Consider the following 27,327-nt stretch of genomic DNA (forward strand, 5'->3'; position numbering starts at 1 on the left):
TATAATTTTACAGACAATATTCACCATTTAGTTTATATTTTAGTAGGATCTAAAGCCTATCTTGCGCAGAATAATAATGTAACAGAATAACAAAATAGTCTACACTTTAACCTTAGAGATTTCCTTAACTGGAGTCTACATCAAAAACACTTGTGCACAGTAACCATTTAGACATCTACATTTCAAGAACAGATTGGCTACATCTCATAACTGAGACACCAATTACAGTACACTTATTAAAAATCCTTCAAGAATGCACTCAGTGGTAACAGTAGTTAAAATCATAACAGTTCTGTGAAATGATCAAAACAAATGATAACAGAATTTTAAAATTCAGTTAATCATTTATATGTAATGTAAAACCCATGTAACACTACAATGAAGGAAGAAATTACATGGGCACAAGTGCAAAAAAGCAATATTGTATCCATCTTCTTTCTTTGGTAAAAATCAATTGGCAAAAAGTACACCATGATAATTCAAATGAAAGATTAATTTAGGCTATATGGTTTTTTCCTTTCCTACCATAGGCAGACTTGATTTGCAGGTAATCTACAGTAGAGAGTTAAAATTCTACTTAACACTGTCCATTTTTGCCTCTTTTAAGTTTAAATATTGAAATTAAAGATAAGTTGGGGTTCTTTTTCTTCCATAAATAGCTTCTCAGTAATATTGTTTCTTCAGGAATTTAAAAATAAATAGCAAAATATACACAACTTCAAAGATTACATTTAACTCCTTCTAGGTATATCCTGTAAATATATCACCAAGGAATAAATAACTTTGGGTTTCTCAGATATTTGGTAAAATGCCAATTACCTATTACACAAGGAGTTTTCTCTGGGGGATAAGGAAGTACCATTGCTTTTTCTACAAAGCTTTCCCTATACAGGTGGAATTTTAATAACTTTATACTAAGACTATAACCCGTAATATAATACGGATGCTCCCCACTAAAAAGTACAAAAAAATCTTTCAAAGTTAAACCTTCAGAATTCCATGTTCAAATCTGAGGAACTTCCAGGTAACTATGAAGTTCTCCTGGCACTCAAGATTGCTCGTCTGTGTCAGGAGGTTGCAGTAACAGTAAGGCAATTTCCTCCAATGGCAGAGCCAAAGCTCTTTTCTACTGACAACATATTAAAAAATCCAGAAAGGACAAAATGTTGAGGAAGGGACAAAAGAGAAGGATGTGGATGAAGAATACATCTTTGTAAACTATCCTGAGACAGATATGGATTGTCTACAGAGATTTCATTATAACCATGGATTTTATATAAATTCTTCTGGTTTTGAAGGACTTGACCCACATAAACAATTAAGGAAAGGTCATAGAGTGTTGGTAGATTATCTTACTCAACCTCCTTCTTATATTTGTCTGAAGTTACTGCTAAAGAAACAAAAAAACCTCCAAGCCACATAAGCAAAGCAACTACTTAAAAGAATCCAACAACTTGAAGTGTCATTAATAATTAAAAAAAAAAAAAAAATCTTATCTGCAGAAAGATCTCCTGGAGAGGCAGAGTCAAGTCCTGCCTTTTTACAAGATCCATTTAAGCTGCCAGAAGAGTAAATGCAATTTTGACTGCTCATTTATTCAGAATTCATAAATAACATGTAGGTTCACTAACCTCCTATTCACACCCACAGTTAATTTACATAAAATATTAAGCAGAATGCTTTTCTACTCCTTGTTTGATTCCAAGCACAAGATGCAAAAACCAGTTAAACTGCACCGTCCAACCCTTATCTCTGCAAACCTCTATCTGATCAAGAAAATGCTTTTTGGCATCTTCTTCGCTTTTCCCGACAGTCAGTGCATCCCTGATATATTCAATATCTTCTTTGCTGGTTAATTGGGGCATTCCAGTCATTAGCATCATGGAGAACAGGATGATCAGCAGGTTTGTGTGGTGTCGGAGAGCTAAATAAGCCTTCACACATACGTCCTGTGAGAGAGAAGAGGTTTTTGTTAACTGAGGAGATGAACTGGGAGGGATGGTGTAGGAATTCCACAGGACTCTCATTAACCAATGCCATTCAATTACTCAGTTATGTGAGAGACAGGAGACCCAACAGGAGCCATTTGAATTGAAATGTGACACAAATTTCTGCACCTGCTGCTCAGTGTAACTTCATTCACCACAGCTTGGGGCAACAAGAACTGTTTTGGGTGTACAACCTCTTGATACTACATTAATTACTAAAGCATAAAACCTTGGCCTCACCAGAATTTCAAAAGAATTTGGCTACCATATAACCTCCTTCAGTGGCTGTTAAAACAGACAGCAATAATTCACTGTCTTCCTTCCTGTTGGGATGCTCCCATTTAAAGACTGTGGCTGGCAAGTGATACTGAACAAAGCAGCACCTCCAGGGGATTGCTCTTCATTTTCTATAGATGTCTGTTAACTTCACAGTGGAGATGGATTATTTAACAGGGAAGATTTTCAGGCTTGGTGGTCTAAGGAAATTGCTAGCTGACAGCTCTAGTCTTCAGGCACTCTGCCTTGCTGGAGGATTTCCATTGCTATGCACTGTCATTCTGGATTCCATGGGCGTTTTTCATAGCCTTTTCATTTCCATGTATAAATAATCTGTGCTTAACAACAGAACTTCTAGAAAAATGACATTTCTGCAGCTTGGAAAAACATGCAATGCTTTAAAAATAATATTTCCTCCTAAGCGACTAATATATAAACTGAAATAATTCATTATAATTCAGTTTATTCAATTATATTTCGGTTGTATTAAATTTATAACTCATTTACCAGCAAAAATAAGAACAATGCAATGAAGACGTCAATCATCAATCAACTAGAAATTAGGTCTGCAATGCAGTAAATGTAAAAATATGAAACATATTTCCAAGAAGTTGTTATTATTCAAACCACAGCTGAAGCAATGCTAATTTTTACCCAATTAAATATTCAATTTAACCTTTCAGCAACTGTACATTAAGTTTTTGAATAATACTTGGGAAATCCAAATATTTTAATGTCAACTTCCAACAAATCCCATCAGCCCTCTAAAACACTGAACATTTTTTACAAGATGCATGTTTTTTTTCTTCCTCTGAAATAGGAAGAAATGCACAAATAATCTTAACATCTATCACTGTTTGCATCAGCAATATCAGGACACCCAACTAGACAGGTTAGGAAAATACTAAGGAAGAAAGATGATGTATTGAAGTTGTGCCTGTACAGTTTTGTTTTTAGTACTGCCTGGGAAATTAAATCTTTTACTCTGTTCCCAAATAAATTCTACCCTGAAATAAGGTCATACTTATGAACTCCAGTGTTAGTTTAGTTCTACCACAGCAAAAGATTAAATGCAATGGTCAAAGCACAATTTACAATAGAAAACACTATCACCTTATCACAGAGAATAGTTTCTCTCCATTATAGTAGGATAAAAGATAAAAAAAATTAACTTATCTATTATCAACTTCAAACAGAGAAATCTTGTCACAAAAGTTAGTCTGTGTTTTGTTACCCTTGAAAGAGATGAAAGGTCTTTATAGTTATATCAAAGGAGATTTTACATGCCTGTATGGATGATGTATCTCACTGCTTTGGGTGTCTGAGACAGAAAAACAATTATGCAGTCAGGAAAAACCTGGTATCACTGCATCTCAAAGGCAGTCCTTCCAGGAACTCAAAAGATTTTAAAAATCTGCATCTGCCTGTTACAGTTATTTATTCAGACAGGAACTGAATGTAGTTTTGCATTAGTATCTTCCAAGAAAAGGAATTTTTGCACTTTTGAGAGAGGCAGTGAGAACCAAAAAATAACCCAGATGATAGGTATGTGTCAAGGACATGTACATGTTCACTGTGGGATTAAGAAAAAAGCTGCTAACTCATCTAACACCATAGGCAAAATGAGAGAAGCTGAGGAGAAACCAAAATCCTATTGCCTAATAGGAAACAGAAAAGAATAATCATTGTGAAAGCCTGATACTGTCCTAATTATTATTATACTAAAATCCAGGCATTTTTACCATATAAAGTGTCCAAGTTCTGTTACATAGGCCATCCCTTCCCTGTACAGTATACTGCAAGTAAGTATTTCTCAGTGATGAATTGTGTATCCTTCACTTTCTGTCACCTTTGACAAACAAATACATGAGATTTTGTAAAGAAATGGTATGGAAAAATTTGATTAGCAATGAAAATACGTATCTCTGTATGATCAAGTCAGCAATGAAAAAATAATGAATTAATTAAATCTAATGAATAAAAATGAGTTCATAATTTAATACACAAACTATCAAAGACAAATTGAAAATTTTAGGCAAATCAATAATAAGTAGGTGGACAAAGCTCAAAAAGGACCATGAAGATCTTAGGTGAGGCTTGCTCAAAGGTTTCTACAAGTAAGAAGTGAGAAAGTTGTGTGTGTGTACAAATAAGAACATTGATGGGTTTCAGCCAAAGGCTGGAAAAGAAATGACACAGCAAGGGAAATCTGGGCAGTACTAGGGCAGCTGAAAAATTCATAGATGGAACAGAAAAACACTTCTCTTCTCAGGTTAAGTTATGCTTAAATACATGTTCGTGATGAGGGAAAAGCCCATTAAATATTGCTTCCTTGTAAGCATTTCTGTGACGTCATTAATAACCTCTGGCCTCTAGTTTTCATTAAACCAACATAAAAAATGCAAACAAAAAGGAAAACAAAATTAGATTAAGAACTAATAGAAAGGAACTTCACTGCTAGCTCAGAAAAGTTACCAGTTGACAGCCTCAGAAGTTCACTAATAATGAACTATACTCTTCTGCAGTGAACTTTGGTCAAATTTATTTGCCATTTTAACCTTCTCCAGCATCTGCAATACGAGCTCTGGCTAACACAACTGCATGGACTATGTTCAGTGGATAACAAAGAAATAAAATTTTATAAAAGTAAGTTATTAAGTTATTAAAAACACCAAAGACTGTAAAAAACAAAGGAATCTTCTGAAGTACAAACTGTTTTAATGCAGTCAAGTACAAAATAATGAGAGATGTTCTTAAAAATTAATGAAGGATAAATGCTGAGGCTTTTCCATTATTACATGAATGAGTCAGGAGGCAGATTGAATGAATCCCTCTGTATTAGGAAACACGATGAAACAAGTCAATTGAAAAATGAAACTACAATTCTGGGGTTTTTTGAAACCCTGGCCATATAATTAAAATGTACATTTTTCACAGCAAAATATGTGATGCAAATCTTGCTCTGTGTTACTCTTTCATTTGTATAGCAGTATTTTAACTTTCTTTTTACTGGCCTTTGAGACAGAAAAGACTTTTAATATACTACTGCAATAGTGGTATATAAACAGTATCTACTGCAGCAGAACTGTACATGAACTTACATTTTTTGTTCAGTTTATTGTTGTCTGTGCCTAAACCATGTTGCTTAATATGCCCAGGTCTCCTATGACCATCACAGCTCACAACAGTAAAAGCACATTAATCACCTTTTATCTGGCTAAGGACACTAGTGGGAATGACTTTGGTGCTATCACAGCATTCCTAAACCATCTGCATTAGTGGGATGGTAGCAGTACTTCGAAATTAGTATCAGAGGAACAAAAAGTTTATTTAGGCAAACCCAGCACTCCATGATGGAGGCATGATGTATTGAAGAGAAGCTATGACCAAACTTACTCCTGACTGATTTTGGTATTTGGGTTGCTGAAGTAAAGGTCAGATACTCTCTAAAGAGCTGGATGATCCATATATATGGAAACAACTTTACCTCACTGCAGATATCTTTCAATGCTCCATTAGCACACTTTCAAATTTTTAACTACTTTCTGCTTCCAGAACAGAGGTCTTTTTTGAAATGACATACCCCAGACTAGTGTTTCAGTCCCACATGACTTACAGCTGCAGCAACAGCATCACTGCTGTACACAGCACAGATCACAGGCTTCCCTGAGAGCATGGGCTCGGCATTCCCTTCCCATGGTAAACCCCACCCTAACATCTTTTGATCTACAAATCTCCTTTAAAGCACCTCCACTGTGATAAACACAGTCCTTGTCATAAAGAAGATTCAAAGATTGCATGTGGTTCTTTTAATTATTTTCAGAAGTTTGGGCAGTGACTTCAAGCAAAGATCGTTAGTTCTTCTTTGAAGGGGTCCTCTCCACACGTGCCTTCTGCCTTTTCATTGTCTCTGGTGGACAGTGTGGTTTGCCCTAACCTAAGAACACCATGAGGGAATTGCAAAAGGATCCAAGTGGATCCCCATCCCTGGCAGGGAGGCCTGCAGGATGTGTCCAGTCTGAAGATGGGGAACATGCATTTTTGGATGAGTGAATAAAAGCACTGAGATGCAGTCACAAATGGAGACAAGATGCTGAAATAACTTCACTGAGGACCCAGCTGGTGTTATCATCTTAGGATAATTCCCACTGCTCATCACAGACAATCACAAGGGAGATGGGTATGTGGGTGCGTGTATGTGTTGGACACAGATCTGCCATACAACAGTGTGCATGTTCAAAGGGACATAATCACTATCCAACAGGAAGAACTGTAATCAGGTTAGAAAACCAGAATCCATACTGGGACTGGTTCACCCACAAGGAATCCAGACCATGGAAGTTAGGCTTTGGCTTTGACTCACTCTACAGAAGATTTTTTTCTTTTCATATTATAAGGAACCTGCCTTTTAAATCAGACACCTTACTCGAAGTCTCTAAAGATGACTACAGGAATAATAACACCTCAGACATATATGTACCTCTGACCAACCACATTCTCAATCATTTCATTCAACATAGGAACTGCACACTGAACTTCTTCTTTGACCAGGTCTTACACTAGCTCAAATAATCATAACTGGTTTGAAAGAGCTCAGTTTCAAATAGAAGTAATAGAACAGATTTTTAATACCATTAGCTTCTTTCAGAGTTAAATCTATCCATCCACTTCACAAACCAGCATCTGAGAGACTACAGACTTTTACTCAGATGCAGCAGTCCAAGCCCCAGAACTCGAGGGCAGAATCAGGAGGGAATAACACTGGCAAAGCCAGCTGATGAATGCCTCACACCTGCTCATACTCCACAGAGGCTCTGCTTATAGCCATGAGTTTCTTTTAATTGCACAAACACTGAAGGCCTCTGCTAAGTACTTGCAATCAAGACAAGAAACAAAGAAAGAACTGCTTATCTGGTCTGCTGCTAACAAGCTTTTTCAATGTGCCTTTGTGAATGTTTGAATTTTAGTTCCCATAATTATACAGATAATTTTTCTCTTAGTTGGGCCTAAAATTTCCTGGAATTGTTATTACGATTCAGTACATTTCATTAAGATAATACCCAAGAGCCTAGATCTTTGAAAACCAAGGCAGTAATGTTCATTTCAGAGGGTAAAAGAAAAACATTGCTTAATTGATTTGCAGCTAGATAGCCACTGTTAGATACCTGAAATTTATGGAAATGGAGACTTGTCTTCTTTCCATAAGTTCCCATGACATACAGAAAATCTGGAGTCAGCACGAAAGGAACTCTCTCCTTATTAATTCCAAGAAAGCTTTTATAATTCCCAAGAATATGGCCAAAATCAATATGGAAAAGGTTACCTTCATGAAGAGAAGAAGTCATATTTAGACAAGTACAATAAACTGCTAAGAACACTTACATGTATTGACAGTACTTCCAACCCCTTTTTTTTTTTTAATATATGATTTTTCTTAAGGTCAGCAGAAAAGACTACTTTCTTTTTTTTGGGAAATACACAATTGTCCTCTTAGCAAAATTATTTCTTATTTATCTTTGGCAGTTGCTAAAAGTCTGGCAGAACTGTTGTATTATCTAAACATATTCTCACAGCTTTTCAAAAATCAACCAGGAAAGCTCGTGCCTCATACCTGTAACAATCAGAGCACCACTACACGGAAAAGGCTCAAGGGTTTTGTTTCAAATACCCATGGGATTCTGGCACTACCCATCTCCTTGGCAAATGTCATTGACTAGAACATGCTTTCTCCTCACAGACCTTCATTAGTGAATTCTAAACCACTCTGTGTGTTCAAAGTCTGCACTGTCACCCTTTGGATAGCTTTGATGGAGTAGTAGGGCATCAGCTCCCACAAAAACAAAGAAAACCTCTTCTTTTAAGGGTCACTACACCTACAGGACCAGAGTGTGCTGCTACTCTCCACATTACTTTATTACTTTCACTGGCAGACAGGACACAAGAGTATGGTTACTTAAAAACAGAGACCTGTAGCAGCGGCATATTCATAAAAAAAGATAAAACATCAAATTATATAAGATGATACTTAACAGTGATCTGTAAGTGATCACTTAACAGTGATCTGACATTTTAAGCCAGCTTTCAAGTTCCCCCAGCCTACCAAATCTGACTCTCTGCAGACCTCTCAGACTGAGATCCTTCTGGCTCCTGAGGCTCAAGACAGATCCTGTTAAAAGACTCTGAGGCAAACCTGCTCATGACCACAACAGAACAACAATTCTTTCTCTGCTTCCCTGTCTACCAACCTGTGCCTCATGGTTCTGCCAGTGGGAACTCACACCACAATACATTATATATAATGCTGAAATCAAAACATTTTTTGGTTGTTTTTCCTCAAGGGCTTCTGCTGAACTTTTTACTGTAGTCTTCAATTAGCTAACTTCTGCCTTCAGGGTACTTCTTCTCTCTAGCCTTCAACTGATAAAACTTTAATATTATCAATATCAAATATCCAGCCTTCTATCTATTTTCCATCTCTTATCAGAGACTAATTATGAAGTGAGAGGATCATGAAATGAAAAATGAATTCCCTAGACTAAATTAAACTCCTCCATACCTACTGATTGTCCTGGGGTTCTTTCCATAGGTAAGTAAAGTTAAGGATGAAGCAATGTATAGCTATGGAAGTAACTCCCAAAGTTTACAGTACAAAAAAACCTGCGAGTTTCTTCAGGAGGATATAGCCATCCCACAGATTTTAGTTGGAAAACAAATAATCTCCATGTACACTTATTTTTTAAATTTTTTTACAACAGTACACAAAGCTATTACATTCCTAAAAAGTGAAAACTGTCTAGCAATATCTGAATTCTGACAGAATTCAGTTCCACTGAACACTGTCAGAACTACATCCACACATCAGACAGATAAAACAGCTGTCTGCTTTATGAAGTTTTTTTAGCGTTCACACTTAGATGTAGACAGTGAAAAAAGATTTGGTTTACATTTCTTAGTTTGTATCAAACTGTTCCTTGGAAAATAATGGCATTATTAATGATACATATGTCCAACCTGTATGAAGGCAAACAGGGGTGAAAATACTTTTCATTGTTACAGGAGGACTTGACCTTGTAAAGTCATTAATTGTTAAATGCATTATTTATTAAAATGAAACATAAATCTAGTGAAGTATAGACAGTCTGCACATCTATGGAATTCTCAAAAAAAATAACCCACCTGTTTCTGTAATCATGATATTGTCATTGTGCCTGTCTCCTATTCCAAGTACAAAGGTTGCCACACAGTATCCAGCACAAGAATAAACAAATCTTTCCACAGCTTCCTGAAACTAAAAATAAATCTTAGAGATGTTAAATACTTCAATGCTAGGTAATAAATGCAATAATTCTCAAAACTATGTATCTTACTGTTGAAATATATCTATCAACATTTAAGCAAACTGTCATAAAATACACCACTGCACAGCACAGATCAAGATCACAGCCCTGCACTGCACTCCCCCTATGCTGGCTCTACCCTTCAGCAGAGAAAAGCAACATAGAGCAAATCACACATTCTGAGGAAAAAAAATGTGGCAGAAAGCTGTAGTAGGTCAGTGGATGTACACAAGCAAAGGACTTGTGAGCACCCAAACCTGTACCTAAATGCTCTAAAACCACATTGACTTTCAGTGTTCTTAGATGTCCTCTCAACCTGCTCCTCATGTATCACTTCTCACTGCCATTGATAAAGGAGTGATTTCAGAAGCATGCTGTCTCTCGGGAGTTTGGCTGCCAGCTGGATGCTGAAGGCTCATTCACAGACACCCGCAGCTGAGTGCAGGGAAAATGAAGGGATTTTTCAAACAAAGTAACAAACACAAACCAGTGGGCACAGCCCATATGGGCTCGATGCTCCTAAATTAATAGGCTGCAATTAAAAATCCTACCAAAAAATTCAAAGAACTCACCTTCTCTTCAATCATGCATCTTTCCTTGAGCCACTGGTTTAATATTTCATCCTTAAATGCACCAGTGTTTCCAACTGTACTCTGTTGAATTTTGGCAATTGTTGTAGCATCTTTCACAATTTCAATCATTCCTAAAGAAAATAAGGAAAAGGTTAGAAGAAGTTATTAAATTTTTATCAAAGCGTATTAAAACCATTCAAAATTAAATTTCAAACTATATTTAAAAATCAACTGTAGATCTTCATAGGTTGTGAGCAGAAATTTATTTGACAAGGAACAATGGTTCCTGTTCATTCCCAGCTGAAACCAGCCAGAGTTCATAAAGAGCCTGGCATCAAATCTCCTTCTTTTATTACGGATATATCACATGATGAGTGGGGACCCGCTGCATAAAGGCTTTTCCCAAGGAGAGGAAACATTCCTGTCCTGATCCCAAATCACATTTTCCCCAGCTTCTCTCTAACTTCACAAATATGAAGAACTGAAGACAAGCTTTTGTTTTGTTGCAATCTAGGGATACAAGTGTTGCCAGGGCTGTGGCAGAGGAATAGAGCTGGTCCTCCGGCAGTAAATCCAATTTAAGCTTAAGTGTGCACATACACAGAAAGCACAGAAATACCAGTGCACAGCAAGGCACAGCAGTGGGATTGCTGGTGGAAAGCTCTGGTTGTCAGGGCTATGGGGTCTGTCCCCAAACTGAACAGACCCTTGCTAAGGCACACTGGCGCACTGCAGCAATACGGTGCAGAAAACAGGGCCTTGTCCTGTGTGTGACAGCACGGCATGTGACAGAGAGGAAGAGAGGGAAATGCAGAAAGAGAGGTTGCAACACAACTCTGCCCTGTAGCCAAGACTAACAAATGCAGTCCAGAGTGGGCATGACTGTATGGGAGAAAGTCAGATTTTAATTGGATTTATCTGATGATTGGAAATATTTTATTTTCTTTCTCTGGTTCGAGTTCAACAGTGTCTTCTAGCTTCAGCTCCAGTTCAGAGATAAGAAAACAAACAGAAATACCCCTTTCTTTCCACAGCAATTCAAATCACTTTCTGAGTTGGTTTCAATTTAACTCTGTCTGAAGCAGATCAATTTCAGCTTTCAAGTTCTTAATCCCACCCTTTTGCAATTACCGAATTATGCGCAAATTTTTCTGTAACAGAGTAACAACACAGCAATCTCTTCCTGCCCTCTCTGCACGGCTGAATTCATGGCTGAATACCCCCTGGAGGTATTTTCTTCTGTCTTTACAGTGGCCTGCATATATTTGCCACAACACTATTGTGGAAGTATGACTTCCAAAACCCACCACCAAGACCACCAAATTAAAAAGCTTTGCATTTTGGTCTGTGCTGGTCAAGCTGCTGTTTTTCTCCCGGGTGTGAGCTCCAGCTCCCATTCCAGCTGTAAAAAAATCTTTCCCTGCCTGTGCTCACAAATCTCCCTCTACCGGCCAAAAGCTCCTTGATGGCAGGGGAGCTGAGCTGGCTCAGGAGGAGCTGAGGATAGCATTTCTCAGCTGGGCTGCATTCAGCTGGGAGGGAGTGCAGCAGGAAATGCACCATGCCATGTGTTTCTGGGGCTCTGTGGTACCAAGGCAGGTAACTCTTCTAAGAGCCAGCTTGAACTTCTTAATTTCAGCATTGATGCTGCACAGTAAGTAGTGATAATTGCCTCACAGAACAAAGAACATATGGACACTTCAAAGGGAGAGAGAGCAGGGTATCACCTTTTACCAGTGATACAGAGAGACAGTTCATCCTACAGAGGTCTGCTTGGCAGGAGCAGTGGAGAGGACAGATGCTTCCAAAATTACAAAGTGAACTGGATGCAACGTCTTTAACAGAATGAGAATGCTCTCTGCAGGAGGATGTAAGACACCTGTTTCCCTGTGCTCAGTGTATCATGGGGTACTGTCCTTGTGTCAATACACAGAAACTGCCCAAGTTCCATGGAAATGATAAGAGGGAGGGAAGAAGCAGCCTGGAAAAACAGTATTCACATGTGAATACTGTGAAAGAACATTTGCATGCCACTACTGTTTGGTTCTGTTCCAAGCATAAGCTTGCATTGAAGTGTGCCACATTGGGCATTACTAATTTAGGCTGCAGGTGTTCTCAGCAAACCAAGCAGGAGTGTTAATGTGATCAACCATACCCCTACTGTGGCGCTGAAAGGATGCTAAATTCTTGCATCTCTCCCATGCCTATAGGGAAATCAAATATTATTTCCCCGAGACAGAAGAATGGGGAATCAATTAAGAATTCATGAAAGAATAAGAGAAATCTGTAACTCAAGTATGAAAAAGCTAGAATCACTGGCAGAATTCCTCCTTCTTCCTTCATTTTTTCAATGCATTACATTGTCTTGAGATAATTTTAAACAAAATTAAATCAGATGCTAAAATTCTCTCTAAAAATTAGGTTTAACACCTCTAAAGGAGAGAAAACCCCTTGACTTTCCTTATATTTATAGTTAGTTGGCATTTTGATGTACAATTTTCTATTTCCTTTATTATTAAAATTCTACCAATAAATATCATTCAATTTTAATACATTTATATTAGAAGAAAATTAACTCTCTTATGTCATGCTAAAATACAGGTATTTCTTCAGTGAGTTTGAGTTTCCTGCATTGCTGAGATATCCTGAAATCAAAAAAGATGTTAAAAAAATTTATGTGGCAATGGATTTTAGAGAGGAAGTACATACATTTAAAAAGTATATTAAAGATTCTTAATTTTATCGGGATTTCTTTCACCACAAGTTCTGAAAAACTGATCATCTCTGTTGCAGAAACTAATGCCCTGTGAGAAATATTGCTTGAGTATCCTGTTAAGTAATGTTGCTGCTTCTAAGTGGTATAGGATATGAAAGTTTAGGTCAGGAAAAAACATAAATGTTTTGCTCTTTATTTTATTCCTATCAATACATTAAAATACATCTTGAATAAGTCACCCACTTTCACTGCTGTTTTGTACTAAGTACTGTTATTAAAGAGAGACTTGCAGCACAAGCCAAGCCATTGCACAGGAATCACAGCCAGTAAGGCTGGTGCTGCAGCTCAAGGAAGGGCAGAAGCCATTGCCGAGATGCAATGCTCACAGAAAGTGCAAATAAAGTGCTATTTACCTCAGGTCTACAGTACATGTTAGAATAGTTCTCCCATACACACCCTCTGTAAATATGGTATTTTGAATTTCTAATCACAGTGTGATCACATACCTATTTTGTTCCCTGTAGAAATGCAACCATATGGCAACAAACAGAGGTCCAAGGATTCTGCTTCCCAAATGGATTCCATAATTCGAAGAATCTAGTAAAAACAGATGTATGTGCCAAGTTATTTCAAATTATTTGAACATTACAGATTACTCATACAAATAACACTACCCAGACTTCTAAGATGGGGCTAAACTTACTTTGCTATTTGATTAAGAGATAAATACAGAAAGTGTGCAGCCATTCAAGATAATCAGTTATAGAATCAGGGTTTATATTTCTTCATCTGCTCTGTGACCAGGAAATCTCTACTCTTCTATAAAGCATTAATAAATATATCGTATGATTTCTACATAAGATGAAATTGAATGCATTAACTAGAACAATGCTAGCTACTGATTTTTAATTTGCTAATTTCACCCATTGCATAAATAAATAAATAATAAAAACACTTCATCAGAGAAACAGGCCATCTTGCCAGTAAGATTCTAGAACACCAATACTGAAATATGTATAGCATATGGCAGGAAAAGCCAGGGTAACAGTATGTAACATGTCTGATGTATGGGTATGGGAATGGGGATGAGGTTCCTTTCCCTCAGAGCAGCTTGTACTGTGCTGTGGTTTAGGGGGTGACCAAAGCAGTACTGGGAATACACTGATGTTCCAGTGTCCCAGCTGAACAGGGTCTGCTGAGTGCCAAAGGCTGCCTGTTTCTCACCCTGCAACACTGGGACTAGATTGGACTGCACAAGAGACTGGGAGAGGACACAACCAGGCAGATGACCTGAGCCAACCAAAGAAATACTCCATGCTGAACAATGTCATGCTCAGCAATAAAACAGAAAGGAAGGGGTTATGTAGGTTAACCATCTTCTGTGCAGGGACTGGCTGGGAACTGGTCCACCCATGGGATGTAGTGAGCGACTGCCTTAGCACCACTTGTTTCGTTTTCTTCCTTTGTTCTTCCACTTCTCCTTTGCTTATTAAACCACCTTTAGCTCAACTCACAAATTTTCTTGCTCTTACTCTTCCTTTCCTCTTTTCCCATCCCACCAGGGTTAATCCATAACACAGTAACATAAAAAACTGTAGTACAAAAGGATGATCCAGTGTTGATACCAGCCTTGCCATACAGAGTTTTAAATACAAAAGACCTCGCATTTCATATGAACAGCAAAAGACAAGATATACGCTTTGTAAAAGTAAAATGATTTTAAAATATTTTAAAATATTCATGTTATTCTTTATGAGCTTTAGCTATCATACCTGTAAAATTAGCATGTCCTGACGGAGGTCATCTCCATGTTTGAAGATGATGCCTATGGTTTCATTTGACAGAGCTGTTGGATCTGCACATTTAAATTCAAGCCAGAGGGGCTTCTTCTTAGACGCCATTACTTTACATTTTTCTATCTGTGAAAGATATGTTTACTGCTTGCTAGCCATTGTATGCCAACATCAGCCCAAGAAACCTCTTTAACAGCAGCTACAGAATAGTTTACCAACTTCCACTCAGCCATACCACAAGCAACACACTGAAAGTACGTATAAAGGATGGAGTTCAGTTGCCCCACAAAGCCTCCCTGAACCTGCACAACTTTTAACCACCGTTCATGATAAAGGAAAAAGTTTATCTTGACTCTCCAAAACTGGATTGAGCTTGCAAATCAGCTTCAGACAGATTTAAAACAGGAACAGAGATTCTGACAAAACTGGAAAATACAGTACTTCACAACAGCACTTTGACAGGTGCTTTGCAAAACCAGAACATAATCATTGTCTGATGCAATTTACCACATCACCCACCTTTCTGACTTCTAGCAACTACATTCCAGATTGCTTGATTCAATTCTCTTAGTAAATTGTTCAAATTCATGGGGGAAATGGCATTTTTGAAAGTAATTTAATGCAATCATTCATAGGATAAAATAGATTCCCTATTTAGTTTTATTACATTTTCAATACTGATAAATTCAGTACTGAAACTGCAGTATTTAAAATGTTTTCTCCAGTTATTATGGCTAATGCAACTTTAGTATGTCTTGCTTTCTATTTTGGAATTCCTGATTCATTGTTGAATGATAATAAATATAATACATATAAATAAATGAAAAAATAAAATATGTATATATGGCTTTATAATAAAGCCATCTAAAATTAAAAAAAACAAGTGCATATCACTGAGAGCAAATAGAAATCACAATATAGGAGTATTTTTAGTATATTCGTGTTTCATCTACTGAAATTCTGTAGTCTAAAACAAAATAGTTTTTACTTTCAAAAAGGAAAGAAGTTTTTAAACCTGTGAACTTATTAGAAACTCTGATTTTGCTTCTAATATTTGGTCTGGACTTGTAAAATTTTAGGTTTTGAAGATTATGGACAAATTGCACTTGTTAGAATAAACATGAAATGAAAGTTTGGTTTGTTTTACCAAACATTTTTATTCAAGATGTTTGGAAAAAGCTAACCCATCAATTTCTGGACATAGCTTTATATCTTCCTTTAGAGATCTACTGTTTTGTTCATCTAGGAAGATCCTGGTAGAACTGACTACTTCCTAAGTGAAGGAAAACTAGAAAATCCAGAGAAATCTTTTATTTTAGAACCTACTTTCTGTCAAGCTGATGATGATTTCTGTACCAAAAAAACCAAAAAAAACCCCAGAATATACAAACAGGAAAATAGTATTTTAGAGGTTATAAATTATTTCTGAGTAAGGAATGTCTGAATTGGATTTTGTGCTGACAGTGCTTCAGCCATGCTCACCTGAGAGGTGTTTAATTCTCTTCAGCTTGAAGACAGACTAGCTCATAGCCTGTCTCCCAAGGCACAGGTTTATTTAACAGAAACATGGCCATATCTACACAATACCTGAACATTTGGCAATTCCTTAAATTGGATGATTTGTTTGTCCTTAGCTAGGAGAAAATTGAGGGGTTCTTTCCTTATAGGGTCCTTGCTGCACATCATGTGAGTCCAAGGATCTTGGCTGTGCTTCTTTACCCAGACCTCACACTGCATTTCAGATGCATGATCCAATTTCCTCTCACTGCTCATCTGCTGATTTATGAATCCTTTTTTAACTCTGACTCAACATACACACCTGCAATCTTATCACAAAACTGAAGGCAGCAATATAGAAAAACCCAAGTGTTTCTTAATGTATTTCTAACAAAACCAACATAGAGATACTGAAAAATCAGAAATAGCTGAGGTAGACATTTTTGACAGTATGATGAAGGTCTGGACCCAAACTTCAGTGACAGGTATGAATCAGGGTAAGACAGAGAAAGTAACTGGAAGAATGGAAACTGAATATCCCAAAGCCCCTTAATCAGATAAAAGTTTTATACAGTTATCTAATTATTAAAAAAAAAAAACAACGAAGTCAGCTACCTGGTTAAACTTGTATTTAACTAATGGAAAAAGTATAATTGCCATTTAATGATTAGAATTTCATGGGTTGCAATTTTTTTAGCACATGGTGGCATGTCATTACATTCAGAAAAGTAATAAAAGCTCTAGGAACAAAAACCTACAGAGTGCATGCAATATCATTGTATCCACACAAAAATAAGACCTTTGACATATTAGCAAAACTTTTTACCAAGTGACACATACTTGCAAATAATTTTTTTTTAATGATTTGTAGAAAGTCAGAATATACTTACTACTAATGCTCCTGCTCTTAGTCCAGGATCATATGGAACTCTAAAACTTTCTGGAAGTTTGCTGCCCTGTAATTTTTCAAGCTTTTGTCTCAGCTGTGCAATAACTGCAATTACAAGAAAGAAAACACAATGAAATCAAACACTGGCAGGCAAAAAGGTTACAGGTAATCAAACTTGTTGAGCATTATACTTTGGCTAAAAAGCTCAGTTTAGCTGGCATTTTAAACTGCTTTTCTCCTGGATCTCCTGATTCAAGGAATGGAGGAAAATTCTTTAATTTGCACTACCAATGGTCAGGGATGTTTCAGATACCTAAAGGTAAAAGTAGTCAAAAGAAGTCAAGTGCCTTCTCTCCAATATTAGAAACACTACACAGTGAGAGTTTACATTAAAATGTCAGCTTTTGTTTAAAAAACAACACAGTAGAACACACCAAAAAGTATTTTCTCTCTTAACTGACAAGAAATGAAGACAGACTCATGGATTTTGAATTCCCAGAATCAATTACTCCGTAACCATAAGGAGACAAACTACAGAGACACTGAATTTCCTATGCTCCTAAAACTGGTTTCATAGTGCAGCCTTCTCATTCTCAGATACCTGTAAGAAGAAAATTTGCTGTATATTTATATGAACAGCAATTTTAATGTTCATATCTAAATGCCATCTTTTAATCAATAAAACCTCAAGCTTCTGAGTCTTCAACTCAGAATAGTATAGAATATACAATGCATTTTGTTCATCCCAGCTAGTGAGTGTCAGCAGCATAAGCAATACACTGGCTATTACCCTGCATTAGGACAAAGACCTGAACACTGTCCTAAAGAAACTGTAGCTACACAGCAGAGGATGTATATACATGTTCAAATAGTTCTGGATATAAAAATTAGATAGAAAAAAAAAATCATACCGATAAAGCTAAACATGGACCTGGATAGTTAAAACAGAATCATAATCACAGAATCATGGATTAGTTTGGGTGGGACAGGACCTTTAAAGGCTATCTAGTCCAACCCCCCTGCAATGAGCAGGGACATTTTCAACTCAACTTGCTCAGAGCCCCCACCCAACCTGACCTTGAATATTTCCAAGCATGGGGCATTTCTACCATTCTAGGCAACCTGTTCCAGTGTGCCAACACCTTCATCATAAAAAAAAAGAAGCCTTTTTTAGTCAGAATCTGTCCTCCTTTAGTTTAAAACTATTAACCTTTGTCCTATCACTAAAGGCCCTACTAAAAAGTTTGCCCCCCACCTTTATCACAAAGCCCCTGTAAGCACTGGAAGGCTGATGTTAGGTCTCCTGAGCCTTCTCCATGCTGAACAACACCAACACTATCAGCCTTTCCACACAGGAGAGGTGCTCCAGCCCTGTCATTGTTTTTGTAACTCTACTCTGGACTCATTTCAGCAGATCCATGTCTTTGCCATCCTGAGTGGCCCAAAGCTGGATGCAGTATTCCACATGGAGTGTCACAGGGGCCATGTAGAGGTACAGACTCATCTCCCTTGACCTGCTGCCTATGCTATTTTTGATGCAGCCCAGGACACTTTGACTTTTTGGGCTCTTAGTGCACATTAGACAAAAAATCAGGACAGTTCAAATGCTGCTATCAAATTACAGAAGTCAAGGCAAAAGAACTGGCTGACAGCTCACAGAACACAAATACTACATCTGTCCTAGAGGGTTTTAGAAAATAACTACTAGCAGTGCCTGGTAACTAACATGGTATCTCTTCTGGGGGAAAATAAATCTGACAGTGATATACAGGAGCTAACAAGTGGACTTTAAAATCAGACACTATTCAAAAAAACACCTCAAAAATCTCAAACCCAAACGAACAACAACACAAAACCAAACCAAATCAACCAACCAACCCTAACAACTCTCCCCTGGTCCCCAAAAGCACCTAAAGTAGTAACTTGGATAATGAAACAGCTTTCTATTATGTAACTATAGATTTCCTGGACAAATATCTAGGAAAGTTGCTTTTTACAGTTTGCTATTACAGTTGTCCTCAATGTAACTTAATTTGAAAACTGTAAGCAAACCAACTGAAGCTACAAAAGATTAGGAATAGCTGACTCTAAAACACAAGTAAAGGCATTGCTAAAACACTTTTCAAGTTGATCTGGCTTGTGAACATGGTGCTATGCATTTTTAAGTGATGAAACAGCTGCCTTCTTGGGAGACAAATCATCTAGCTCAGAGGGTGATGAAAGCTGATAATCCCATGCAAGATGTAAAATTATTATCTTAAGAATTTATTAATTTATTATTACTTGCTATCTTCAAATATAAACAAAGAGATTGCAGTGAAAAGTGAAAGAAACAGTTTGACAGTATCTTTGCTACTAGAATAGAATGGACCTAGCAGGAAGGAATTTGTTCTTTACAGAAAATCCACAAACACTGAAGAAACATATATACAAGAATAAAATGAGACTGCATGACAGAATTAAATGAAACAAAGGACAGTGCATTCAGACTGAAAATATGAACAACAATGAACTTAGAAATGTTGGGACAAAAAAGAAGCAATAACCTACAGAATAAATTTTAGGATATGCATTTTTAAAAATACAAGAAGTAGAGGATGCCCATAGAAAAAAATTACATCCTCAATAATCTGAGAATAAATTATATTAGATATAGCATTATTAGGACACTCCACAATTTCAGGAATCCTTATTCAGTGAAAATGTCAATTATATAAGTCATCTTTCAGTGTTCTGCTGTACATTACATCCAAAGATTCTTTAACTTCAAAACCTGGTGGGTGTTAATATGATTGCTTTCTCTTGAAGCTTTTCTTCTTTGCCCACATATCCTTCAAAGATAATGTATTATGGAATCCACTGCTCTTACAGACATGTACATCTGCAAAGTCCTATAGTTTTTTTACAAAATACAGGATTCTGACTAAATACATTTAGGTTATAGAATCTTTTAAGAAAAATTTAGGAACTTGTGTAGAAACAGTGCTTTATATGGGAATTCAGTAAGTCCCTTAACTCACACTATGTGGTAACATAACAGATTTTACACTGTATATTGAAGAATAAATGCATATTTCCTTTAAATCTCTTCTGAAACACCACCACAGTCATTTCTGCATGGCCAGAGTGGAAAAGCTTTCCAGTCCAAGGACTTCCTGGTCTGGAGCATACCAGGCTGAACATGCAGGAAAAGATGGTCTCTCTACAGCTTTTAGAATTTTAATATTGTCATATGTCTCCTCACACTTACTTCCAACACCAAGCTAGTAACAGGAATGCAGATAAACAAGCTTTTAAGAAAGTTGGGAGGGAAGGGAAAAAAGGCAGGCAAAACCTAGAGGTAAAGAGGCATTGCATAACTCTACTGTAGCTTCCAAAGCAGTGCTTGCAAGACCTGGAAATAACAATACCACATCTGTCTCACAGGACTCCTCACACACATGCCCTGTATATTCACTCCTGATCCACCAGCTACTTCCATGGCATAACAGAGGCTGCACTGGACTCCTCCCTGACCTTCCTGCCAAAAATCTTCTAGTGAGAGTGTACAGGAAGGCTGTATTTCTTGGAAAGTGTCACTTTTAATTTCCAGTTGATATTTGTGTCTTTCTTCAGGACTGGCATTCAGTTAATGTACAAGAACTTACCTGTTTCCCAGTTTCCAGAGCTTTCATGGCATGAGGTTCAAGAAGATAAGCCAAAGCTTGGGAAAGTACTGGGTGCCTAGAACATTGATACTCTTCCCCTTGTGAGGTGAAATGAGCAAACAAATCTATTACTGGTTCAATCATCATTAACTTATGCTCACGTTTTAGAGGAAGCAAAAATGATGCCCTTTGACAGCAATTTATCCACAAATTTTCTTAATGGACAGTACAATTTGCTGCCTAGTTTTTCACACCCAAAGACAAAAAACAATATTAACAACAAAAATTGCCTGTTAGCAAATACCTTGAGAAGTAACATCATACTTTTCTGCAGAAACTGATTTAATCTCCATTGTGACTTTATGCAGCAATTCAATTACTTGAACCTGCTTCATGAAATCGTGCAGCATTGCTTTTCCACAGCCCCTAAGGTAGGCTTCAAGGATGACTGCAAACCTCTGTTGGTAGTGCATGGACTGGGCAATTTCGCTTCTCAAGAACCAAAACAAGAAGTGACCAATTCTTTTGTTCTACAGGTAAAGAAAAACACTACAAATTAGCATTAACTTCTTGACAAAGGGTTTTAATAAAGCCAGCAACTTTAGTGCAACTTTGGTGTATTTTGAAGTACTTACTCTCAAACCACGCTTCAGCAAAAATCTGGCTAATGCGCTGTCATGATATGGCTCAAATTTCACAGCCTGAGTAAACAAACATAGAAGACATGTTGTTAGCACATTTAAGATCCCACTGCTTACACTTAACTAACAACATCTAAAGAAAATACTGCTGCAGGAGCAGAAAATGTGTAACAAAGCAGGTCTCTTTGAGGCTTCTCTGTCAGATTCAAGAAGCACATTTTGTTTGCAACAGGCTCTTTTCAGGTTTATTACTAATGTGACAATGCAAGGTGTGGAGTACCTAACCAGACAGTCCAACCTGAAAACATGCCCAAAGCAACATCATTCTTTGCAAAACCCAGTAAGATCAGAAACCATTCTGCAGTATGACTGATACTGAGAATGTCTGAAATTATTACTGACAGATGGAATAATGTATTTGTAATAGCTCTTTAATAAAATGTTTCAATAATAAAATACTGGTTTGAGTGAACATCTGCTACTTTCCAGACAGGGCACCAGGATTCACTGCTGGGTTCCCCAGAAAAAAACAGCATACAGGAGCAGATTTCAGAGCACTTATCTGGCCTTATTCCATAAATGAATGACAGAATAAAAGCTCTGATACACATCCTACAATAATGAAGTACAATTAAGAGGAAGACTTCACCAGAGCTTTTTTTTTTTTTTACTGACTGTGAAAACAAATGTATTTTTTCTCTTTCAAAAGCTGTTCCCCTCCACCCAAGCCCACAGACATTTCCAAGCTACTGCCAAAAATGGGGTGGGGGAGGAAAAGTCAACAACTGTTTTCAAGTGTCAGCATTGGAATTTTTTTTCTGTTATTCTCTCCTCCATCCCAATAACCAAGTGAATTGGACTGTTAGAAAACCATCACACTTCCAGATTCTGGGTAGTACCAGGGAACTTCTCAACTTCAAGTCATTTTTCCAGCAGCTTCTTTCACGCTGCTTGAGGAATTCAAGCTTATAGAGAGTTTGTATTCAGATTAATGGTGGAAAAAAGTATGCACTTATATCCCATGGCAACAAAAGAGAAATAAGAAGCATACAATCTATGAATCAGAGTCACAAAATTCCTGTCATGGACTGAGGGGGTTGGTGAATGGCTTCAGGTTCTGGAAATAGAGTGCCAGGAAGCAGCCTGTAGGGAGATTAAGGGAAAACAAAGGGATGCGCAGAGAGCTGGGTGCATGTAGTATGCTCAGCTTTCAGAAGCAACAAAGTATGCAAACCTCTAGCAATAGTTATTCAACAGAATACAATGGCTCTTTCAAGATCACTTCGGTCTGCAGCTTGCAAAGAGGCAACAAAGCCATCAGCAAAGGTCTGCTAAATTCATCGAATAAATCATAGTTTTATAAACTCTTACAAGTACAGTTGCATTTTTATTATTAAAATATCATCACCATTTCTGAAATGTAAATCGTCCTGTGGGTTTAATCAAAAGACAAAAAAAAAATCAAGTCAACCTTCCTGAATGAAGCAACCTATAAAAATGTCACAAGGACACGTTCTTTCTAGCTGCTGGCTAAGAGACAGACAAGAAAGCCAAGCACCAGACAGACAAAAAAGCCAAGCACCAGACTTGCCCTTCTCCTGTATCATAATTCTGCAAGAACTGTCTTGACTGTCTCTGCAGTACTGTTTTATATCCCCAAACAACATCATCTTATTTACAAAAGACAATGACTATTCACAGATATAACAATATATAGATCATTTTACTTTGTGTATGAGGTTATGAAGCATGAGGAGTTTTTAATAAAAATTAATTTTCACTGCAGTAAGGTGCCCAAAAGCAATAATTATCACATAAATTCAAATGGATTTTCTTACAGTTCCAAGAAAGCCTGTTATAAAATCTCATTCTGGTATACACTACGCTTAATGTATGCATAACCTTGAAAAACAAGTTAAAACTGAAATACAGCCAAACAACTGGTCATTACTTCCAAATTTTACCTCCTTATTGAACTTGCAAATATATTTTAACATAAAACAATATTTAAAAATGTATTATGACTATCCTTATTGAGCTGATGTTTTAGATATTTATTTTTAAAAGCCCAGCCCTTTTTCCTTCACAAAATCACATATCAAGTTTTGCACAGCAACAGTAAAAGCTGTGCCATTAAAAAATGTCTGCTGGCACTTTACCAGGTCCCTGTGTGTGCCTTTTCCTTGTGGACTCAGAAGAAGATCTGTACTCACTGCCATATATATATGCAGTACAGCCACTGGTGTTTATCTTAAAAATAAGCTTGTTGCATTTTAACTCTACTATCCATGCTTTATCAACTGTACAGAGAAGAACAGATACTATAGAAAGCTCAATATGTTGATTTATGGTGTGGCTGCCTCTATTTGAAATAAACCTCAATAAAATGCTGATTTCTAGCTCTACAGAGGATAAAATGCAAATATCCTGTGCAGAGTGAAAAAAGCCATAGAGCTTTCATAAAAGGTGTGCATTTGAAAATTACACCCATTTGCAGAAGAGATGTGTCCACTGGAGCAGAGGAATGGCTGACATCCATTCTGTGAAAAACGTAGATTTTAAATACACTGTCATACCAAAACTTTGCTGCAGAATGCTGACCACTTATGTTCCATAGTTAGCTAAGAAATAAAGACAAGGAAAGCAGCAGAGAGGTAAAAGTTGGAATCTAGCATGTTTTTCATTTTCAGGGATGGTAAGCTCATGATTTCTTACAACACCTCTTACTAAAAATGACAGTGAAGTTAAGGCGCTATGATTTTATGGTACAATATTTTATTTAACTGTTAGAAAGGTTTATTCTTTATAAAACTCACCAGATTTGTACTTCCTGAAAACAAGCTATTTAAAAAAAATGGAAACAACTCCAGTATTTCCCCTATTTTTTCAGGCATTTTGACAACATCATCACCCCAAACTCCTAATTTAGATACAAAAAAAAAAGTGTGAATAAAATTGTTGAGCCACATGTAGACAGCAAAAGCTCCCAAGCCAAGCATATATATAGCAGCAGCTATGTGGGAGGCCCAATGAGGTAACCGTAGCGACTCCTTTGGTTAATGCAGAAGAGTATAAATTCTGCCTAATCTTCAGACAAGCAAAGACAAGGCTTGAAAGGCTTTGTTTAAAACACTACTAATGTGCAGCAAAATCTGAAATACTAACTTTATTTTCCTGAGATTCTGGGCTCCCTCTGAACCTGCAGAAATAAAAAGTGGCTTCTACAGATGTAGTAGATCCATTTTTAATTTTTTTTTCTTTTAATTTTGAATGCTGGCCTCTGATTCTTTGAAAAAACTATTTCGTGTTCTGAGGGGATGACAGCCTTTCCACACAGAGCAGAGCCCTGCAGGTGTAGAAGGCCTGCAGACCCACCTGGCTCCTGGGGCTGTACTTACCAGGAAGAACACAAGGTTACATCAGACACCAGAGGAAACTTTGCCACTGCCAACTGATGGCACTGTGTTGAGAAAAGCAACTAAACCAAGTCTCTTGTGTAACTGATATAAACCTTCCCAGTGTTTCATCTGGTAGATGGGCATACAAAGTGCTTCAAATCGATACAGCAGTGATCCCTTGTTATTAGAACCACAATTTTATACCCAAGTTCCCAGAAGCACTTAATCTTAATATGAAGTCCTATCAACTCTTTAGCTACTTTAAAAATTTGGGGGGGGGGGGGGGGGAAGTTTCTAGACAAATTTGCTTCCCTTAACAGCATAGGACTGAAGTTGCTGCAACACACTGTGTAATTACACTGGTGCTCTTGACCTAAAACCTAACCTCCAATCTTTCTTCAGGCCTTGCCCATGTCAACATCTGCATTTGCTTTCTTTCTATCTACACTCATTCTAAACTATCAGTAAAGTCAGTCAACAACTCTTCAGTGCTGTGTGATTCAAACCCAATATGATGGGGTTTGCAAATATATTCCTGGAAGTCAGAGTTCAGGAATGTAAATACACCTTACCTGCACAAGCTGTAAAAGATAATGAAGAACATCATCATCTTCTAAACTTTCCAGTTTTTGAACTGCCATTGCTCGGACATTTTCATCTGAAAAGTTACAGTCCAGAAGTTGCATTGTGAGACCAACATCTAAAGTGCTCTGATCCCAAGCCTCTCTTTTAGCTAGCAACTGGTATGTTTTGGCCACTATGTCTTGTTGTCCCCATTTCACGGAGCTAAGCAGCTTAGGATATGCCTTGGGGTGCTTTATGCTCTCGTATCTAAAGTGCCACAACAGTTCTTTGTCCTCAGGAGAAAGTGGATTAAGTGGGTCAGTTGCTATGATCTCTTCAAGTTGCTTGCGAAGCTGGTTGGGCATTTCAGCTCGGGTCCTGTCCCCCTGGGGGTCTGATGATATCCTGTGCTTGGGCAAGGCAATTGGGTGACAATATTTGTCCAGCACAATAGAGATAGCCATTGAGTTTTCTTTATCCGGGTTAGTTGCTGATGTGAGTTTGTCTGCATTTATACTTCCTTGTTCCTCCCCCTTACCTGGAATTTTCCACATGTGGAGCACATAGTCCCCACTTCGTAGCAAGAAACGGTGATCTATCAACAAAAGATTTACATAATAGAGAAGCTGGGTTTTGCATTTTGCATCAGAGTTGGAGGATTCATGTGACTGAAGGTTTGTCTTTGATGGTCCCTGTGATTTGCCGCAGTAGATCTGAAGATTCAGAAGTGCTCCTTTAGGCAAATCCTTGATTTTGATATCAAACTCCAACCATATATTCCACAGAACCTCCTCAGTAAAAGGCTTTGACGAAGTTCTTCTCTGTGAAAGGAGCTGCTGCCCATGTTGAATGTTAGCCTCCACAAACACAGTAAGATCAGTATTTCTTGGTAAAACTGGGATATCAATGCCAATTATTTTCACTCTAAATTTCCTATTACAATCCCACAAAGATATAGTGAAGACTCTCTCATGATCTTTTCCATCTATTGTCAATTGTTCATGATATCCTGTAACTCCTGTACAGTCATCCACCAAGGGCCATTCTTCTTTCTGAACCTCATCTTCATTTGGGTCTGGGGGATTGTCAAGGACAAGGTGGATTTCTTCCCCATTCTTAAGGCACTGTCTTATCCAGTGAAAATCTTTGATCGGTGTCTCTCCAGTAATGTACTCATCTCTGCCACAAATCCTGAGAACAAAATCCAGTTCACTATGATCTTCAGGAATGTCCATCAAAGACTTTTTCTTTGCCATTTTTGTGAAAAAGCTGTGGAGAATCATATCTGGAGTGTCATCTATCGACACTTTAATTTTCTGACTAGTTGTTCCCCTATGTATGATTAGGAAAATGTTATTATTAGTGATCTTTTTAAATAAATATTCTGGGAGTGGCTTAGATGTAGTCCACGGGTGCATTGCATATAATTTAGGATCTCTGCAGGCTACCTCTATCATTCGTGGAGTGACTAATCTGCGCCGAGTAAATTCGAGTTCATCATCATGTACATTGCTTACATCAGTGACATCATAACCAATTAAATCATTAAGTTGCCGCTGAAATTCCTGGACGTCTTCTGATGGCTTTTGTTTCTGGACAACATAGATCTTGCCTACCTTTTTCTGTAATACTTTCCAGTACAGTATGCAGTCCAATGTCTGTAATACTTGATGTTTATCATAAATTTCATACCACTGCCCTTTCTTCTGATACTGCAGAATAAACTGATCTGGGGTGAATGCATGGTAGAAGTCTGTGGTTTGACTCATCTCTATTGCACGCATCCAAATCTGTGCCTTCATTTGCTCAACCGTACAGTTGCCAGCTATTTCAAGTAATACAATTTCTGGTGCTTTAGTATGTTTATTGCTTGTAGGTAAAATGAACTCAATGGGTATCAGCTCCATTGAAGAAAAACTACTCGATGTACAATGAGGTTTCATTCTTCTTCTCCTTCGTTTGTTTTCCTCTCTCATTACAACGGGCTGTTCATGATCCCTCACCTCCAT

The 27,327-nt window shown here is 37.5% G+C and overlaps 1 protein-coding gene across 1 annotated transcript; it reads right to left on the reverse strand.

Annotated features, from left to right (window-relative positions):
- Positions 1-404: 404 nt before the first annotated feature.
- PIK3CG (phosphatidylinositol-4,5-bisphosphate 3-kinase catalytic subunit gamma) lies at positions 405-27,327 on the reverse strand. The gene is made up of 10 exons (XM_062490802.1): positions 25,327-27,327; positions 21,351-21,416; positions 21,020-21,245; positions 17,070-17,173; positions 14,662-14,808; positions 13,396-13,486; positions 10,174-10,304; positions 9,441-9,552; positions 7,430-7,587; positions 405-1,949 (listed from the first exon to the last, which is right to left on the reverse strand). The coding sequence occupies exons 1-10, from the start codon at positions 27,325-27,327 to the stop codon at positions 1,668-1,670; spliced, it is 3,318 nt and encodes a 1,105-aa protein (XP_062346786.1). The 3' UTR covers positions 405-1,667.

Source organism: Cinclus cinclus, chromosome 4 (genome assembly GCF_963662255.1).
Source record: "Cinclus cinclus chromosome 4, bCinCin1.1, whole genome shotgun sequence".
NCBI lineage: Eukaryota > Metazoa > Chordata > Aves > Passeriformes > Cinclidae > Cinclus > Cinclus cinclus.